This window comes from Ctenopharyngodon idella, chromosome 18 (genome assembly GCF_019924925.1).
Source record: "Ctenopharyngodon idella isolate HZGC_01 chromosome 18, HZGC01, whole genome shotgun sequence".
Lineage (NCBI taxonomy): Eukaryota > Metazoa > Chordata > Actinopteri > Cypriniformes > Xenocyprididae > Ctenopharyngodon > Ctenopharyngodon idella.
The window spans coordinates 7434943-7456588 of record NC_067237.1 but is presented as its reverse complement, the minus strand read 5'-3'; the positions used below and the strand labels follow the sequence as shown (position 1 = coordinate 7456588).

At 36.5% G+C, this 21646-nt stretch overlaps 1 protein-coding gene across 3 annotated transcripts in view; it reads right to left on the bottom strand.

The window, feature by feature from the left end:
* Positions 1–17703, bottom strand: part of vaspb (vasodilator stimulated phosphoprotein b) — a 59125-nt gene extending 41422 nt beyond the window's left edge. The window contains exon 1 of one of the 3 annotated variants that reach the window (XM_051870132.1): positions 17213–17703. In XM_051870132.1, the coding sequence (XP_051726092.1) occupies positions 17213–17217 (5 nt within the window). In that variant the 5' untranslated portion in view covers positions 17218–17703. The remainder of the gene's footprint in view (positions 1–17212) is intronic. The other 2 variants (XM_051870131.1, XM_051870133.1) reach the window with 2 other exon arrangements.
* Between the last annotated feature and the right edge of the window lie 3943 nt (positions 17704–21646).

Sequence of the window (21646 nt, the reverse complement as noted above, 5' to 3'; positions counted from 1 at the left end):
CCAAATGCACGTTCTTGGAAACCCAAACAAACAGCACCTGCAGAGACAGAGTTCGTGCAAAGCTTCTATGAACGGAGCCACTCTGAGACGAAAGAAACTTGTAACCTGCACGCATGTAAATAATTAAAGTGTTATGCTTCACCCTCAGCGCATATATTTATTTAATGGAATCACAGCCTTTGTGATTTCACAATAGCACTATTCTATTCTATCATTTTTAAATGGTTTTAATACATTGTGTAGCCTTAGAAAACTGTCTTATAATACGGTTCATTGATTCTGGCCTGTGGAATGTGCCACTTCCGGTGTTTCGCCGGTTACTCGACATGGGCAAACTGCAATCGAGGATTTTTAAAAATCGAGTACTCAAATTGAATCGAGGAAACATGATCCATGACAGCCCTACAATATAGCATTTTACAACAAAATTCAAAATGGCCGATTCCTAAAATGGCCAACATAGGAAAATTCGATATTGTTCAACTCTGAATGCTGCCCCAATTCTAAAGAGACCTTGTGATTTTTGGACAAACTGTTCAGAAGTTATAAGCAAAAATACCCATTTTCATATCTCCTGACCACTAGGTGGCACTGCGCCGAAACTGTGCAGGTACCTTCAAGTCATAGTTGTCATAACACACAAAGATTGGTCTGAATACGCTAAAGCGTTACAAAGATAAAGCCTCAAGTCCACTTTAGCATGCTCTTCGACAAATTTGTTTGTGTAGCCTATTATTTGAAAACAGTTTGATAAATCAACTTGAAAAACTTTTTGTCGGCATGCTCTGAAGATGATCCAAATCGGTTTTTGTGAAAAATCGGAGGAATGGTCTAGGACAAGGGTGCCAAACTCAGTTCCTGGAGGACCACAGCCCTGCAGAGTTTAGTTCCAGCCCTGCTCCAACATACATATATGTAGTTTTCAAATAAGCCTGAAGGACTTGAGCTGGATCAGGTGTGTTAATTAGTGTTGAAGCTAAACTCTGCAGGGCTGTGGCCCTCCAGGAACTGAGTTTGACACCCCTGGAGTTAAAAAAGTAGGTTATTTGGAAAATTCAAAACGGAAAAAAAAATTCATGACGAAAAAAATGATGTCATAGGGTTCAAATGTTATTAGCTTAAACATCAATGCAAATTTGGACTGTTGGTGGCGCTAGAGGGTTTGAGTTAGAGACTCCAAGTCAAGTCACCTTTATTTATATAGTGCTTTATGCAATACAGATTGTTTCAAAGCAGCTTTACAGTGATAACAGGAAAATGATGAAATGATGCAAACAGCTAATTTCAGCTGTACAGCAGCTCTAAGAAAAACACGTCATATCGTTAATTTTATCTATAAAGCAGTTCTGCAGAAAAGAGTGATGTTATCGTCCAGGTCAGATCAGTTCTCATCCAGTAGTGTCAGTGCAATCAAATCAATAATATTGTTGAATAATAAGTATCCCCAACTAAGAAGACAGTTGCGAGGAACCCAAACTCCATCAGGTGACAGAATGGAGAAAAAAAAAAAAACAGTCTTAGTCGGGGGGCCAGTTCTCATCTGGCCAACGAACGAACACGATATTCAAATATTTCATCCAGTTTCTTTTGCTTGAAGATCGGATTCATCACGCCAGTATGGGGAAGAAGCTGGTCATAATTCTGTGCAGAGGACCTGTCTGGTTCTTGTGGTCTTTGCAGAGGATCCAAATTTGCTATGGTAACAGTTCATACTTTCCTCTATCTGTGTGCCAAATTTCATAACTTTCCCGCAAGCGGTTCTATTGGTGGAAAACTACAGGGAGTCCTTAAAGCTTCTTGACAAAAGCACGTCTCATTACAAGTTTGTGAAGATGGTTGGCGGTTTCTGTGTAATAAAAAGTTAATTAAATAATATATTGTATATATGATTGTATATTCAGCTACCAGTAGACTGTAGCTCTATTTAACACATTTTAACATATTTAAATTAGTTCAGTAGAATATCTTCCGAAGTCAGCACATTATTGTGTTTAAAGAGAATTCAGAGCTGATAAACATGGCAAATGTAGAATAGTCAATTTACATGACAAAAAACAAACAATGTGATTATTTTCAATTTAAAAAAAAAAAAAATACACCCACAAGTGTTTCAGAAAGAATGAAATGGATGGATTTTGCCAGCATGTAAAGCAAGTGTATTCTGTAAGCATCTTGTGGCAAAGCATGCGCCATAATCCTGTCCAAGGGCTGTTTCACCAGCCATTCAAAAGCAATCAAGCCGGATAATGAACCAATCAGCAAGTGGTGAGGGTGTGTCAGTGGCTCTGTAAGGATGCCAGAGGCCCAGCTAAGCAGTGTGACTCTGGCCGAGCGCCAGGATCCTAAAAGAACAGAGGCCAACGGCACTGAGCAAATACACACACTGCAGGGTGCAGGGCGACCCCTACTACAGATCTAACATGTTAAATAGATTTCAAAGCACCTCTGAGACATCATATTACATTTGAATACAGAAAGAGAAGTGAGATTCACAGCTGGGAAATTTTTGAGTATTATTATTTATATATTAAGGTTAGTTCACCCAAAAATGAAAATTATGTAATTTATTACTCACCCTCATGTCGTTCCACACCTGTAAGACCTTCCTTCATCTACGAAACACGGATTGAGATATTTTTGATGAAATCCGATGGCTCAGTGAGGCCTCTATTGCCAGCAATGTCACTGAACCTCTCAAGACCCAGAAAGGTACTAAAGACATATTTAAAATAGTTCATGTGAGTACAGTGGTTCAACCTTAATATTATAAAACGACGAGAATACTTTTGGTGTGCCAAAAAAACAAAATAACGACTTTTCAATAATATCTAGTGATGGCTGATTTCAAAACACTGCTTCGAAGCTTTACGAATCTTTTGTTTCGAATCAGTGGTTCGGATCACGTAAACGAAGCCTCGTTTACTGAAATCACGTGACTTTGGTGCTCCGAACCACTGATTCGAAACAAAAGATTTGTAAAGCTTCGAAGCAGTGTTTTGAAATCGCCCATCACTAGATACTGTTGAAAAGTCTTTTGTTTTTGCGCACAAAATTGCTTTATAATATTAAGGTTGAACCACTGTAGTCAAATGAACTGTTTTAAATATGTTTTTAGTGCCTTTCTGGATCTTGAGAGGTTTGGTGACATTGCTGGCAATAGAGGCCTCTCTGAGCCATCGTATTTCATCAAAAATATATTAATTTGTATTCTGAAGATGAACAAAGGTCTTACGGATGTGGAACGACATGAGGTTGAGTAATAAATTACATAATTTTCATTTTTAGGTGAACTAACCCTTTAAGGATTTCCAAAATTGCACAAATCCAAAAACGTGTTCCACTTTTTGAAAAGCCTTAGTTACAGAAGTATTTTCCATATGAATAAATAGTTGTTTGAGAGTATGAGGAGACATTTTTCACAAATCTTTTTACTGTTGGCTTTCTCTTTAGAATTATGGGTAGTGTAGTTCTTTACTAAAAATCAGACATTTTTATAATAAATTCAATTTTGGCTTCTACAGAAGCATATATCAACACTGAACAACCCTAAATCTAGGTTTGTCTTAAATGGCTTTGTTAAGATTATCTCAAAAAGCAATTCCTCTTTGGAGAAAAGGAATTAAATTTTTACATCCAGAACATGACTGTTGATCTCTATTGAGCCCTTACAAAGGACTCAATATAAATAGCTCAGTTGTTACAAGCAGCTTTGTTGTAAAGGAGCCATACAGTGTAACATTATTTCAGATTTTGTCTAAACATGCTGTGATTGGCTATAAGCACTGAGATTTGCATGTCAAAGTACAGCACTCAATGCAAGATCATAATGGCTTCAACTTATTCAAGGCATATATTTTTCATATATTTTAAGCCATTTGAGTACATAGAGGCTCAGATCGATACGCATTTGAGCTTTCAATGCCTGTGGGTGGTTCATGGTTAGCATAAGGGCTGCAATTCGAAAGATTTACAATGAGCCAGCACCATAAAAAATACCAAAGAGAATCAAGACATGTTGAGGCAAGAAAGGCTGTAATTACGCAACCAAGTGTGCTTCATAACGAACAACACTTGAAATGAAACAGCCATTTTTGGTTTTGTTCATAACACAGGACTTGCGTATGATGATTCACAAGTGGTATATGAAAGCAAGTCCTCAACTTAAAGAATAATTAATGACGATCCATTGAATTATTGAAAATTACTGCATACTGTGCATTAGGCTCTCCACAACGTTGGGCAGTAGTGTCTCTGCAAATAGCAAAGGCATTAGTTAGTAACTACTTCAAAAATAGCAAAGTTACCTCACTTCTAAGAAATGTAAAGCAATTTTTTTTTTTGCCTGACTAATGTTTTCTGGTTCTTCTATGGTAGGCTGCAAGCTCTTAATTTGGCAAAGTGATGTAATGTGGTCAAGATTTGTAATGCAGTTCAGAACTATTCTTCAACAGCTGCACAACTATAAAGTAATCAACACCTCAGAATGTCTGTTAGCCCATCAGAATCAAACATTCAACATCACCGTGGAGTAAGTCCTCAAGCGTGTCCTAAGATCCACGTCCCCTTTAATGGTTTTTCTTGGCAGCGACTATTTCCTGCCAATGCTCTTCAACAAGGATTTACATTCAATGATGTCCACTTAGGATTGATGGAGACCAAATGAGATACAGTATTTGACCTCAACCTGACCCCTCTCCACAAGCCATAGCTGCAGATATGTGAAAAGAGAAAACAACTTTAAACATAAGCTCATTTCTGTCAGTGTATCATCCATTTATCAACACCAGCGGAAATTTACAAGTTTAACATGTACCTTGCTTTTTCTCCGTCAACCATAGACTGATATAAGATTTATAAGCTACGTTTTGCCTGACACTTTTACTGCCAAAAACAAACATGACACATGTTTCTATTGCCGTTCATCCAAATATCCTTGACTTTCCAAGATTAATTTTTCCACACAATCCGTCAATATAATGTAGCAAAATAGTAGTAGTCATTGTAGTCATTTGAAATCAGAGGCAACCACTGCATTTTAATCACAATCCAAACAAAGATACTACACACATGTAACATGAGCAGTTGTTTTAGTTTTAAATTTGATTGCATAATTTCAAAATTTAAAGAAAATACAGAATGGTCTGACTTCAGCTTTGTGAAATTGTGCTACATAAACCACTTGCACAACACAAAAACAGCAGACGGACTGAATGAAAATGCAAATTCACTCTCTGACAGTAGGTGGCGCTTATGGAAAAGCAGCCATATAGTGTTTCCTTGGTTACTGCTGTACACAAAGCAGCGCTGTGCTTATAGGCATTATATGGCGGTAAGAGGACAAGAAAATGTCATCAAAACTTTTCATAAGACAGTCAGTTTCCTTTCAGAGATACATTCACATAAATCCCCACCCCAATTGAATATTTATATTTTTCCTCCAATATTTTGAGCATCGTGAACGGCGACCTTGCTCTGCCTGGTACAGTGTTTTCTCTGCTCTCCTCTCCACTTAGTGTCCATCTTCCGAGTGTTTCATCTCTGGCTTGTATTAACTTCCTGTTTACAGACTTTGTAATATGTCCACACAAATTACATTTTGGGAAATGAGCAGTGCAGTTTGTGTGCAAGTCCGGAACAAAATCAGCCAAAAAAACAAAAATAACAAAAAAAAAAAAAAAACAGTTCCGATTGATGACCATCTCAGCCCTCATCTTAATGTTAATGTCCAGCACTTAATGTCCAGCACTGGGGTTCCTTACTGTGTTCTTAACTTCTTGTAAGCATTAAGGTTTTGCATTAATCAAATTGTATCCTGAGAGCTGAGGTAATCATAACAAACAATAAATGTACCTTCTTATAAGTCACATTGGTGATGGAGTAACCTGCACTGTAAACCCGAACAGTACTACTAACTTATAAAGATTGAGTACACTGCAATAGGTTGTTTGCAATCACGTGGTTCTGGTGACGTGCAAAATTCAGGTGGAGGGCAAACAGTGAAAATTAGAATGGAAGAGATAGAGAAACGTCCTTTCTGTGCTGGTTTAGAAAGGTATTAACAGAAAATTACAACATATGTTGGACGTGGTCCTTATGTTATGAAGAGGAGCGACTTTTCTACTGAATTGAAAGACTTTCCTGCCATCGAGGCGGTAGATATAGAAAATGTGCCGTCACGCCGTGTTCAGTTCTAGTTTGGTTTGTTTATATCGTGCTGCCTTTCTGCTAGTGATGTTAAGGGCAGTATTTTAATTTTCTGTTGTGATTGTGAAAAATGTCACCATTGTTGGTCATTTATGCTGAATCGAGAATTGCAATAGGAACTCACATCATCGTTCGGGGAAAAAGACGGTGTAATACAATTTTCGCCTTGGTTGAGGAGGTGAGGGAAGACGTTTAGCAAATGTAATAATGTCACTGAATAAACCCACTGCCTTTCACTCAAAATAATCACATACTTAGCTGAGTTTTGTATTTGGTTTTTGTGTAATAATTAACATTACATTTGCGAGTATGACTCGCTCACTTGTGAATGATTATAACTTGCACACAGTCACTTCAAAACTGTTCACGAGCTTCTATGGGTTTGATTTTGGTTGTCATTTGTTGAAATAAATACAAAAATACAGTGTGTCGTATCTGTCCCCTAAATGTGACCCTCTGATTCTCCTTCGTGGCCATATGGGAAAGTGAATATTTACAAAGACAACATTAAAACTGCATTTACATGCTTCCAACAAATAAATGGATCGACTGTCAGCTTGTTGAACACATTTATTTTATTTGGACAATTTCTACCGTATGATGGCTGAAGCAGCGGCGTGTGACACTGTTCTCACGTTAACCGCATCAACATTGTGAACGGAATTCTACAAAACTGAGGTAAAAACACCAAATAATCATTCAATGGGATAAAATATGTTCTCTTCCCTGCAAATGATACCATGAAGAATGTGAATATTTAACCAAGTCAAAAACAAAAATTAAGCAGGTATCCATATTCATTTCAGTATCAGCAGACGCAAAACACTATAAAAGGCGACAACTTTTAAAGTTAAAAAATGTAATAAGTTATAAAAACAGTATAAGTTATGTAAACGATATAAACACCTTATGGGTTCTCGATTTTAACGATTTGAGCAACCATAAACGACGCAAAACATACGAATTCTGAGTTTTTGATAGGATTCCTATATAGAAAAATCACTCCCTGCCCTCCAGACTCATTCGCGCTGCTGCAATGACGTCATGTGCAAACAACCTATTAAAGTCTGTTAAATCATTGATGCAACTTAAAACAATTACATTTGCTGAATGAGTTTTTGTGTAGCTCAACATTTTTGAGTAAACCCTTATACTTAAATTATTTTTTTAAGTTTACTGAGCGACATAAAGTGACGTCATCCATGTCACATCGTTGCTCTAATTGACGTTATTAGAAGAATCCATTCAACATTAAACTGAGTTGCTGCAGCATCTCCAGCATGCTTTGCATCACAGTGTGTAAGGAGAATAAATGTTGAAATTGAGTGTTATTTTGTGTGTTTTTGCACAAGATTAATACAGGGGAAGATGTGTTATTGTTTAATGCTCTGTTATTTTAGTATTTAAAGGTGTTTCTGTGATATTGAAGTTTTGTAGGGTTACCATTGTGGTGAAGAGTAGTGCCTGTGGTTAGGACAAGAATGGCCTGCGAAACTTCAATGCTATATATATGTTGATTAACAGTTCATGCAAGTAAATAGTGAGTGTCTTAGTAGTCATGCTGGTGTGCTGTTGCTAACTAACACTTAACCATAAAGATTAAATTGTAATTAGCGAATGTGTGTAGAACAAAATAAAATTTTTCAGTTCCACTAAAATAATCTTGAGTTGTTTACTTAAATGTTTTTAGTATTCTGAACTTATCGGGTTTTACAACCACTGCATCAAAATAATTGAAAAATGTGAAATATTACAGTTTGACTTAATTGTTATTTATAATTATTGTTAACTTAAAGCTGCAGTCCATAACTTTTTTTGGTTAAAAATTTTCCAAAATCAATTTTTGAGCAAGTACATAACCAGCCAGTGTTCAAAACTATCTCCTTACCTTAGTCCGATTCACAACAGTAAGCTTGTAATAATGTTTTGTAATTGGAGTGGTACTGGTAGGTTTCCGCGGGAAATTCAAGCATGCAGCCGTTCGCATGCAGATCATTTATAGCGTTTCCTCACAGCAGCTGCAATAATTAAACTTATCATTTTGATGGCGGATTGTGATCCAGAAAGGTCTAACTGACAATCATCAGTGACAACTGGAGATTCACCCGTAGTCAAAAGCAAAAGACTTCAGACTGAGTGGCGGCTACAGAAATTGAAATCTACAGGTAACGCTAATACACACTAAATACACAGCACGCAATGCTGATGTTGTTAACATTAACAATTTGAGAGCAAAGTAATTTGCTCTTAAATAACAATAATAATAATTTGCACAGTTTGATGTGATCTGAGCTAAGCGATCGTTAGATTTAGTCACCATTGGTAGCGCGATTCACTGTAATGCTTTTTTTTCTTAGTTGGTCAGAACAAAAGTGGCAGACATGTTACTTACTTGTTCAGATGACATTTTCTGGTGAAAACTCTTACTTTGGTCATACTTCTAAGACGCAGAATCTGTGATTCCGAAGTTCAGTATCCACACCGATGTGGTGACAGATGGCAAAAATTAGATTCATCCGCGCTGAGGAGTCGCGCCGATGCATAACCCACGTAAAGATGATAATTCCTCAAATAACTGCAATTGCAGGTTTCAAACAGAGATGGCGACAAAAATGCAAAACTTACAGACTGCAGCTTTAAAAAATTTAGTTGCTTTACTTTTTTATTTTATTTTATTTTTTGAGGTAATCGGTGGAGTATTCTGAACTTAAAATCGAGTATTCTGAACTTATCGGGCTTTACAGTGTGCTAAATAATAGGCTTCGTGTAAAGTACTTTCAGTGAACTTAGGGCAAACATCTGCTCTGAGTTTATCAATGCATTCAATAATATCAAGTCAATACTGTGAAGACCCAGTAGAACATCTTTCCCACAGCTGACCAACTGACACGCCCATCCACACAACTGACAACATGACTTGTATTACTTTGCTGTTCCTTAGTGCTAAACCAATATTTCGGCTAATATTCGGGTCAAAATACTAGCTTAATCAAGGGTAGAGGGGGCTACAAATGGTAAATATTCTTTTGTACCATTTATACCACAATATATCAGTGGCACATTTTATAAAATCCAACCAGTAAACATATTTTAAGTACATATTAAAAACATGCGTATTGCATACACAACTTGACCATTATTTAAAAAAAATTTCTGACTGACACACCCAAAAATGATTTTGTCATAGGATTTTTTTAATAAAATACACCCCCTCTCAGACAGCATGCAATTCTAATTTAGTTCTCTTTCATGGCATATTGCGCTTAAACAGTCAGATACAAAATCTTGGTAAGCATTCACTTAAACAGTCAGTTATGTCTTAAGTAGTGATGCACCTAACTTTCAGCAAATGAAAACTTTCATCCAAAACAGCAATTACGGTTTTGGTTGAAATGGTTTTGTAGGGCCGAAATCATTGACTGAAACAGTGATGTTTAATTGAGGCAAGTGTTCAATATCATTTCAGTAATTTTGTGAACATCTCATTTGGTGTAGATCTAAATTTTTGCCGTTCATTGGTTATAACAGGCATCAGTCAGCCTATTTTCAAGAAATCTGTATCAGCCATTGAAAAGCCCATTTTAGTTGACCCCTTTGTTCTCCTATATCATTTCGATATCTAATGGTCTGTAATCACCCAGGATCATAAGAAATTAAATACTGGCAGCAGAAGGACCACACTGCAGCATCTGGCATAGCAAAGCCACCATTGCCACCCTAAAGCCTTTTAGCCTGGAGAAGCACTAGAGTGGAAGTCATTTAGATAAAGACATGCTGGGCAAGTCCCTGATAGTCATCAGTCTGATAACAGCAGTGAATCACAGCACTGCCATTAATCAGACATGCACTTCCAGGATGACAGGCTGTGTCTCAGTGACAGAAATACACACAAGGAACAAACTGGACTGATTACACAGCAAGTGTCGAAAGCCAGCTGCGGACCACCTGTGCATTTGTGTTGTCACTTAAAGTTGAAGGGTGCCATTTCAGCTCCACTAGGGGCACCATACAGGACTGCAAAAATAATGTTTTCGATTTCAAAAATTTGTGTGCCACAGCTTAGACAAAACATACTCACGCCATAACAACTACACTCCACTTCCTTTTACACTCCTTAACAGCAAGTTTTTCCTCCTCTTCAATTGTTTGGGATGTGTCCTGCTCTATCTATTTTCGCATTACTCAATGTTTCTACAATGCTCTAATGTGTAAATATTATATTATTATATTATATTATTAAGCAGTCCGCAACACCAATAGTCATGCAAATATATCTACTGCGGTTAAAATAGTAAAGCAATCAATCCAATCATAAAAATGTAATTTACTGTATAACACAGAATTGTCTTACGCTATAAGAATAGAGTAAACTTTATAGTTACCTTCACACTTCTGTGTACCTGATGTGAATAAAACACATCTGTATGTCTGACGTTTTCAGTGTCTGTAGCCTCACTATATGAGGACAAGCCACATGAACTTCATCTTCAGAGCTGCTCTAAGAGCATTTCCAACCCGATCTCATGAGAAAACGAAAACTATTTCACAAGGTTGTGGTTTCACATTGTACGAGTTCATACAATTCACATTTACATCTTAATTCACATCGTAAGAAATCGCCACCTAGTAAAACCTTCCCCTTTAAGAAAAAACCTTGAAGATCTACCCTAACCTCACCCCTAAACTTAAAGTCACTGTCTGGGGCATTAGCAGATCATACAAAAATGTACAAATGAAATCATACAAATTAGCCACTAATTAGCCAAAATGCAAAAGAGTTACAAATTACCATGAGATTGTGTTGACATGTCACCATTTCATTTGATAAAACTATCGTCAGATACACACAAGGACTCAAAGGTCTTGACTACACTCTTAAAAAATGCTGAGTTGTTTCAACCCATGTTTGGGCCAAATATGGACAAACCCAACTGTTGGTTTGAATTTTTAAAATAAATTTTAAACCCAGCAGTTGGGTTTGTCCATATTTTACCTAAACATGAGTTTAAACAACCCAGCTTTTTTTAGAGTGTACAACCTGCTAAAATAAAAGTTTGGTCTAACTAAAAGAAATTAGGACAGAAATATAATACTATAATTATTAGGGATGTACTTGTACTCGTACTCGTAAAAATACACCGATACCAAAGACCGGTACCTCACGTGAAGTAACTGACAGAATTTTCCGTGCACAGAGACACCAACGGCAGCAGCAGAAACAATGTCAGCCTCAGAGGTGTGGAAATACTTCAAAATTAATTATGACAACCCACACATTGCGAACTGCATGCTTTCAATCACAATTCGTTATCGATTAGTGAAGGCGGGATAGGCGGAATCGCGCTGAATGACACGGACCAGAAGCCCTCTCTCTGGCGCGCGCTCTCTCTCTTTCATGCGCGCGATCCCAGTTCTCTCAGACAGCGCGCGATCAGTTCTCCTTGCGCCTGAATGGTGAAATGCACACATAGTTGTCAAAATGTCCATCGTGTGGAGTATCTCACGTAAATACAGTCGGTTATGGCTTAAGTGGACGGAAACATTTGGGTGAAAACAGGATGTCTGTCAGTATCCATAGATTCGGTCTTAAAGGGACCGTAGCCTAATTAAATATTTGTCATTAATGTTAATAAAACAACAAAAGATGTTAAATAAATGTATACATGGTAAATAAACCTACTGTATCTGAAAAACAAGTTTATTTCATTTGTATCTCTATAGTAGGCCTATTTGATGTATTGTTTGTAATTTGTTTGTAAATGTCTTTTTATATAACAACAATTATATATATTGGTAATTATGCCCTTTGAAGGTTATTGGACACTGTGAAATTTTTGTTCTTTAAGTTTGTGACAAGCACATAAAAAAATATTACTTTTTTCATTGGAGTAATAATAACGAAGCTGTCCTACAATCATTAGTCTCACGGTGTTGTGCTTGTAAAACTGCAACATCACCAAAAAAAAAAAAAGAAGAGAAATTAATAAATGTATAGGCATCGGTATCGATATATACCAGAAAAAAAACATCAGTACTCGTACTCTGTCCTTCAAGAAATGGTATCGGTGCATCCCTAATAATTATAAAGTACAATGTACTTCTGTACTGTATTAAATGATAAAACAGAAGCACAGAAGGGCTTTTCACACTTGAAATAGTTAACCCTGCTCATTGTTAACCCCCAGGTAAACTGAATCCTGGGTTATCTTGCTTCACGTTTCACATTTCTCATAATTTACCTGGGGTAAACAATTAAACCTGGGTATTCGTAAACTGAAGTTTCACACTGTACATTCACATATCATAGGTTAATGTTTTTATTTGCGGTGTCAGGGTCATTGATTGGACAAACGCACTATGCGATCTGTCTACATAAAGGCTCTAGCACTGCGCATCCTCATATCATACATTGCCAGCTCAACTATACTATCAAGTTTTTTTTCTGAATTGACTTTTCAGACTATAAAGATAAGTCAGATTGGTAACCTGAAGGTTGCGGGTTCGAGTCTCAATACTGGCAGGAAATGACTGAGATGCCCTTGAGCAAGACACCTAACCCCCAATCACTCCTCAGGCGCCACAGCCAAAAATGGCTGCCCTCTGCTCTGGGTGTGCGTGTCCACGGTTTGCAGTGAAATGCAGAAGACAAATTCAGAGTATGGGTTACCAAGTCACAAGTCACTTTCACTTAAAGAATTGTCACGTTTTCTGTCACCATTTGACATTTGTCCCCTCAACTGTTGAAACAACTGTTTATTCAAGACACTGCGTTTCCGTGACTGTCCAAAGCATGTGAATATGAGGTACAAGATTGGCTGAGATTTCTGTCCCTCCATTGACAGTCCACGCAACTAATACTTTGACACTTCAAAAAGTTCATAAAGAGATATGTGTGAATCAAAGCTTAAATTAAGTCTATTAATCATATAAAGCAATCATGTCTCTTCATAAAATTTGGGCTAAACCACTCATGGATTAGTTTTATGATCTCTTTATGAACTTTTTGAAGTGTCAAAGTTGTGTGGGCTGTCAATGGAGGGACAGAAATCTCTAAGATTGCATTAAAATATCTTCATTTGTGTTTCAAAGATGAAGAAATGTCTTACGGGCTTGATATGACATGAGGGTGAGTAAATGATAACAGAATTTTCATTTTCAGATGAACTTTAAAATGCAATCCAAAAAAATGAAAATGCAAAACACGAATTTGGGAACATAATAAAACAGATTGTATGGGGTCCTAAACAGTTAAATAAATCTTGAGCCACTCACACCTTTTAAAGCCTGTTCTGATCCACTGGTAAATGACATACTTCAACTTTAAAAAAAGAAAACCATGTATGGTGTTTGAATAACCCTGGGACTTTGATTGTTCTTATTTGTAATCTTAACCCAGGGACTGCAGGTCAGTGACTTCGCCTGGGTTCCCATGATTTCAATACTGGGCTTCCCAAATAACAAGGTCAGTTTGAGAAACCATTGTTACATTGGGTGGCCTGGCAAAATTCAAAATGAGGCGCTAACCGCTCCAATGCATTCTTATGTTGACATTCCACAACATGACAGGACAATAAACTTGTAAATGTGACAACATTCCATTCTTCACCTATTATGCAAGCAGACCCAACACAGTAAACTCATAGTTGTGTGCGTGGTCGGCATTGACCCCGACACATTTTGCATGGACCCAGCAGGCCTCCCTGAGTCAAGTTTCCTGTGTGTCACAATGGCAACATGACATGTAACTCATGTTGCCTGATAACATCATTGAACTGAAATTTGCATAGAAATGCATGGCTGAGAATTTAGAGCATATGCTTATTTAATGCATTTTTATTTTAGTGAGACAGATCTAAGAGTTGCATTGACGAAAACCTGTCAGGCAGGTTGCTGTTGTTGTTTACATAGCAAAATGAGAGTTTTAAATTCTCAAGATGTTGGAAGAACATGTCGGTGCTGGAGCTTCCCTATTTTAAACAAAAATGGATGGTTGCACAACACAGTAGGAACTGTCTGTCCACTTTATAGAATCTGGAAAAGCTCTTTCCCGTTGCCTTGTGTCAATTGGATTCCTTGTGATTATTTGTATATGGGTCAATGACGTGACGGGTCTTTTTTTTTTTTGTGCAAAGGCCTTAGTCATTATAAAAAACAAAGATATGACATCCAAAGTACGTACGGTAGTACAACTAGATCTCTTTTATTGAATCCAAAAGGTTTTAATTATATTTTGCTACATATAAAAGATTTTGAAGTGTCAAAGGGTCATTCGGTTTAACCGTCCAAAGGCCAACACACCCATTTCATTTGTGATTAAAATATCTTAAAATGTAATAAATGTATATATTTTTTATTCTGGCATGATTTTATAACATCATATATCAACATAGTGCAAAATGGAATTAAAATTATGTGTCGAAGTCGTTGCTTTGTTATGAGAAAAATTGTCTGGAAAAATGAATTTCATTGATGTCTTTCGGAGTAACTAATATAAAGGGACCATTTTGGATCAAGTCTTGTGGTCAATATCATGTGAAAGGATGTGACATCATTCAGACACCTGCAAAGGACCACATGGTCGTGAAGCAAAGTAACTAACTCTCTTTTAACTATTTGAAAAATTCATGTTTTCACTTGCTCATACGCATGTCCCGAAACATCAGGTCATTCGATACGACTGCTATAAAACATGGAAAATGTTGTAATATTGTAAAAACTTGTACTAAATATAAAATGTTTGATTGTCCTTTTAGCCTGTTAGCATTGTTTGAAAATATTGTCATTCGGTAAAACTGAAATTTTGGTTAAAACAAATGACTTTTTTGGTGACAAATTTTGTCCATCTTGTAAAAAATGACAAAAGTAGTGTAAATTGATTATAAAAACAACAATTTCATTGTTAACACTTAATAAAACTAATTATATCTCCATTTTTTTTTTTTTTTTTTACACTTTTAAAAACCTTATTCGTCAATGACCCATATGTGGTGTGTTATTAAGCAGATGTAGCCTATATATATATATATATATATATATATATATATATATATGAATATATACCAAATAAGAAATTAATGTTTTAAGATTTAAAAAAAAAAAAAGTATAATCAAGAAATATTTAAGATATTTAAGATTCTGTACTACAGTATTTTATATTATTCAAATATAAATAAATGTGTGCATTATGTACAGACCATTAATTTCCTTGTACAGATGGTCAGATTTCCTAGTATCCGTTCAAGCACAAAATGAAACATTTCGAATCATGCAGGATTACATGACCATCAGATTTTGTTCCTGTCAGCTTGAGTGAAAAATGTGGATTTTTTTTTTCTTTTTTTTTTTTTTAAATCTGAAAAATGTGTATTTTTGTTTAGCTTACACGCATCTGTCAATTTTGAGATTTTAGGCTATATGGCTTTCATAAAGTGTTGTTTCAAACTTGTGGGAAAAAAAACATCCAAAATACACTTTTAAGTGTTGCTTTTATTGCACTTTATCTATTTGCGTTTATAGAGTTTTAAATTACAATACATATCTTTAAAGTTTGTTTTCTCAAAATGAGTTTTTTCTCAGAAATATCAAATTCAGTTTTATTCCTATCCATATTCTGAACGTTTATACAGAGAGGTTTAGTCATGTATAATTCACATGATTTTATACATTTTATTCCTTAAAAAAAAAAAAAAAAAAAGAGAAAATTTATTGTTTTCTGGCTGTTTTTTTTTTTACCCTATTCACCCGTGTCTTAAACTAAACAATACGTGCCCTTGAACTCTATAACTGTAAAACTGCACAGGCCGCAGCAGGATGTGGAATTATCGGGCTTCAGTGCTCTATACATGGCGCAAATGTAGGTTAGTTCCGGGTACTGCCCTGACAGTCAAATTACAAATTCTACTATGGCAAAGGGTTTAGTCTTGAATATTAATTAGAATTTTTGACGTTCACTACTGGGTGAACGTCCCGTGACCTAATTAATATTCATGAGCCAAACCTTCCCCGCAGTAGGATTTGTGAATTCGCGCCTCGGCCAACTCCCAGAACAGAAGGAACAGGGAGGGCTCACAAAAGAGGACTGGCTACGTGTTACAAAGAGCCAATTTACCGGTTGACAGCTGCATTTTCAACGTGCACAATAAACAACTTTTATTGCACACAGCCTGGGGATACAGTTATCGATACTAGTTCGTTTAATTGTGTGTTTTGTAAAACAAAGTTATTCAAAAGATCACATCTAGCGCACAATGCAGGTGCACCTTATTTTAAAAACTACTTTAAGTTTTGGGAAAATCAAATATTGTTAGAATATTTTTCCCCAAACACGTACAGTTTCATACCACATGAATTCTTGTCTTCTTTGGTCTGTCCACGGAACTGTTTTCTGTATCAGAAAATGTGTAAATATACTGTATAGCCTATACAATATTGTGTTTACTGTACAAACTCGTAGTGCAAGAATAAACAACTAATTATTGAAACTGTTACAACCCTGTTTTTAAAGAGATAGCTATCCCAACAGAATTAGGCTATTTTAAAAATAGCTTTAGATGCGAAAATGCTATTTATTAACAATTAATGACATTATTCGTTTGACAGAATGTTTAAAATCACCTTCTCAAAACGGAAAAGACACCCATTTGGTGGTATGTCCCGTTCAATTCAAACTCAAAGTATCTTATGAAAAATCAGTGCAAAAATATTAACACGTTTCAGCTCTATTCAGCAGCTATAGAGCAAAACGATAAAAGAGAGAAGAACTCTTTGGCTGTCAAAGACACTCAAAACGGACGAGCTGGAGTGTGTAAACACTCAGAAAGGACACACTTGCTCGTGTGATGGTCACCCACCTCCAGTAGGTGCGAGGAACAGGACAGAAAGTGAGAACCAGACCGAACTCACCACACATGCGGCCTCAGTCATTATCCATACTGTGTGTTACATTGTAGCGCGCAAAACTAAGTACACACAAAAGCGAGGGCAACAAATGTGCTTTGACGTGCTTTACCTCATTGTTCGACGACAGTGCAGATCCTCTTCAGATGTAAAGCCGAACTTCCAGAGGCGAAAACCCAAGAGAAAACGACGAGATCCTCATGGATAAACCCACGGAGGGGTTTGGTGTTTTTGTTTAATCTGTGGGAAGAAGGATAAGCAGCACAGCACGATGATTTCCTGGTTGAGGAGTGAAGGAGGGGGTTGGAGGTGAAATGTAGATAGAGTTGCTACTGGAGCTGGGTTTGTGTCAACTCTAATCAGTATCTTGGACTCATTTCTTGCTCCGAGCAAAGTCTACACATATTCCGTCTCATATCCTCGTCTCCATTCGCGCGGCTGTTTGTAAAATATGGAAGCGGTTTTCGACAAACTCCTCTTGTTCGCCGGTCGGTCTGTTAACGTTCATTCGCGACCGAAGCCCAACCTGCTCCTCAACTCTGAGGAAAAGCTTTCATTCCTGTCTCTCCCCCTCCCGAGCTGAAAAACAGGCAGAGAAATGTACTCATCCACTCCCTAGCGGCCGAGCTCCATAACTCCAGCTCTGCGTTACAAACCAAGCTCTGCTAATGGGAATGATACGATGAATGTATACTTCTGACAGAAAAATTTTGATATAGCCTAATCTTCCGACTTTAAGTGTGTGGTGTACGTCCCTACATATTCATTTATGTACCTATTTATATACTTACAGTGCCCACATTCTGTAATAGTGGAATGTGTATTGTAGGAGTGTGTTTATGCTGTGTTCATTTTTAAAAAGTACTATATTGATTTTTGGACATACCGTGGTAATACCATGAAGTAATAATTTCTATCTATCTATTCTATCTATCTTGCAGCTTTACATGTTACTCAAGGAGCTCAAAATCCTGGAAATTATAGGTAGCTTTTGAATGATTACATTTGGTTGCAAAGTATAGCTTGCATATGCAAAGATCAAATATCAATTTACTGCTATTTCTTTGGAAACATGGAAGATATCCAACCATGTGTGTCACATCTGCCACCTTACTTAGTGTCTGTTTGGCTGTCTCACTCTCTCTCACACACACATACACACACAAATAGTTTACTCTTATGTCTGGAAGCCTATTTAAAAACCCTTCAAAATCAAATGCCAAAGCAGTTATGGATATGTCTGATTATAAACCATCCATAATCCTGCTGTGCACAGTTTCCATCACTTACAGACATTTTTTATTTTATTTTTTTTAAGTAAACATTTGAAGTAATTATGTAAGCCTTTGATAATTACATAATCAGATTTTCAGCCTGTCAGGCATGTAATTTTGATTCAAAGGAGAACACTTGAGAAAAGAGAGATGTACATCTATCAAAAGACCTTTTGTACATCTGTAGAGTGAGTTTGTGCATGTGTAATGTGTATTATACACATCTGACTGCTTTGATAAGCGTCTTATCTAAAAGGAAACTAGTCAGCTGTAATTTTAGGCTCACCCCTCCTCCATTGAGCCACTTTTACAAGCTCCCATTCTGGCTCTGCTTTCATGGCACAGTTTCGCAGGACTCGGACTCTGTGGCCTATAACATTCTTTACTGCACAGTCATGCTTTCAAATGCAGGCTGCATTCAAATATGAGACAAACAGAGCAATGGATTAAAGAATAAAACACCACCAGGAGATTTCTGTGCATATGTGAGTGTGTTTATCAGAGACAGAGAACTATCAGGAAATGTTAAAGAATTTCTAAAGGCATTCTGGATGGAGGCCAAACAACACGGACCCAGCTTATGACACTAAGCAATGTATGAGCAATCTCTCTTGCACATGCAAAACAAACAAAGAGAAAGAGAGAGTCTTATTCTTCTCCTTACAATTTTTTTACAAAGTCATTTTCAAAGCCATTGCAAATTTAAATGATACATGGTTATATCACGCCACCTAGTGGACAGTCTTCGGCTGTACATTAACAGTATAAGCCATTTTGGTGTTTACCACTAGATGGGGATGTAAGTACATAGGTAGCATAAAACAGTCCCAACATAGACGACGGAATGTGTTGTACGGATGAAAGATTACGTCTAGTTTCTTTCAGGAGGTAATATGACCGAAGTAAGCGCAGACATTAACCAGGGCTTATGTCAAAAATGCCACTAAAAGTGACAAAGGAGGAAATTTTCCTTGTAGTGAATTTCTCGGTTTTATCTGTTTGTTATGATAGGCCTATATTTCACCAAATTGTGTTCTGGTTATGGCTTTAGTGTCTCTGCAGAACGTAGTAACCGGTAAGTTTGTTGGTGAAAACACTTCTGTTGCTCAAAGAATTTGAAGAAAAAACTCTTAAAAACTATTTAAAACAATTGTTAAAACAACATGAATAGTCCTATTATCATTTATTCTAAACAGACAAGAGCTTCTTTCTCCACCCTAGAAACATAATTCAGTTTATAAAAAAAAAAAAAAAAAGCAAAAGTTTATTTCGTTTTAATGTATTTTATGAGGTCTGATTGCTTTATTATGCCATTTGTTCCCATATAGGCCTATTTAGTTAAAATATTAAACATAATATAATATAAAATTAAAAAATCCATGTTTCTTAAATTTTTTTTCTTTTTTCTCAAGTTAAAATGTTTCAAACATGCAGATCATGTTTGGAAATATTATTCTAATTTGTGATCTTTTTATGTTTTTTTCCCCCCTTGTCTTAAATTTCTATCCTGTTTATCTTATCAATGGTAACAATAGATTTGATGAATTCTTTGATGCTTTGGTGTAGGCCTATATATATATATATATATATATATATATATATATATATATATAATGGTTAATATTATGGTATATTATATATGGTGAAGAATATATATATAATTTGTCACCTAAAACCTTGAGCACTGGCTAACTTTAGCTTTTCATCTTCATCACGTTCTGCATCTTGTTCATTTTCCAGCAGGCAAATAACAAAATAGGCCTGTTATGGTTAATAGCCTACACTGTAAAAACAACAACAACAACAACAACAAATAAACAAACAACAAAAAAACAACACACACACATAATGTAGACTACTGGCAGAAAATGACCAGTTCTGCGTTTTTCAAAAGCATCGTGCTTCGTTGATCGTAGAGACCATTGTTGATCAACTGCTTACGATGCTTTTGGGAAACGCAACCCAGGACATTATACAGTAATTTTACGGACATTTCCCTTAACCCTAAAACACAACGCAATCAAGTTCAAAATTCAAAATACTGGTAAAACACCTGTAAAAAAATTAATACGGAAATTCCGTCAAATTGTGTTTTTTTTTTTTTTTTTTTTTTAGTGTATTTCTCAATACTTCCCTTTTGTAGAAATATTTCCTTAAACTAAAACACAAGTAGGCCTATATTCATTTTTAAGTTACAGAGTTTAAAAACATGCAACTGTGCGTAACAGGAATAAGCCAGGTAACCATTGTGGTGTGCGCACAAACAGACAGAGAGAGACGGTGTGAGCGCACGAGACCAGGTGCGCACAAAGTGGTAGTGAGAACCCAATGGGTGACAGCACAGTTCAAGCGCAGTTTGTGCATCATGACTGCTGTCACCCTTTGGCTACCCAGTGCGCACCTGATCTCGCGGCTGCGGAGCTGCTTGGAAACAAACTGCGGCGTCTCGAGTTACCGTGCGCGCGATCGATGGCTGATGTGAGAGCCCCGCGCGCCGGGCGACAGTATCGCGTTGCGCGAGCAGGGGAGACTGAGTATCGACGCGTGACCGATCGCTATCATAATCACACTTCCCCTCTTATCGCCTCAACTTGCTGAATAAAACATAGCGCTTTCCTGCCAAGAGCAGTCACCCCGAGCAAACTTATTCAAGTTCATTTCACACACTCTGAGAAGACAGAAAAAGAAGAGAAAGATGAAATGGGAAAATACACTGGAAAGAAATGGTGGAACTTTTTTTTTTTTTTTTTTTTTTAATTGCTAGTAAAATCTCGCAAACATCTACGGCAAGTAACAGTTAATGAAACGTGAAATGTTTAATGTTTAAAAAACTGAAATAGTAAATCATACTCCAATAATCGAACTTCAAAAAAAATCATATAGTATATGATCGTTCCTGATATAAAGCATCTTCTGAACTCTCTAAATTTAAAATTAACATGCTTGTCTTGTAATTTCAAGAATCAATAAAATCATACAGCAGACTTTCGGGCTCAAGAACTTTATTGATTACTGTGTAACTCACAAACGCATGAAAATGTTTCCAAATTTTCCATCAAGTTCAAAGCCACAGTGAGGAATTTACAAGTCAATCGCTACTTTATTACTGATGTTTGTGCTGTTTTCCCACCAATATTGATGTCGGTTTTTGAGGTTGTGCTGTCGTTAAGGAACGTTTTCAACATGATATGTTTGAAACATTTCCATTACAGAAACGAAATGAAGATATGAAGAATCGCCTGGGATATTTCTTGAAAATTACCTGTTTTTCA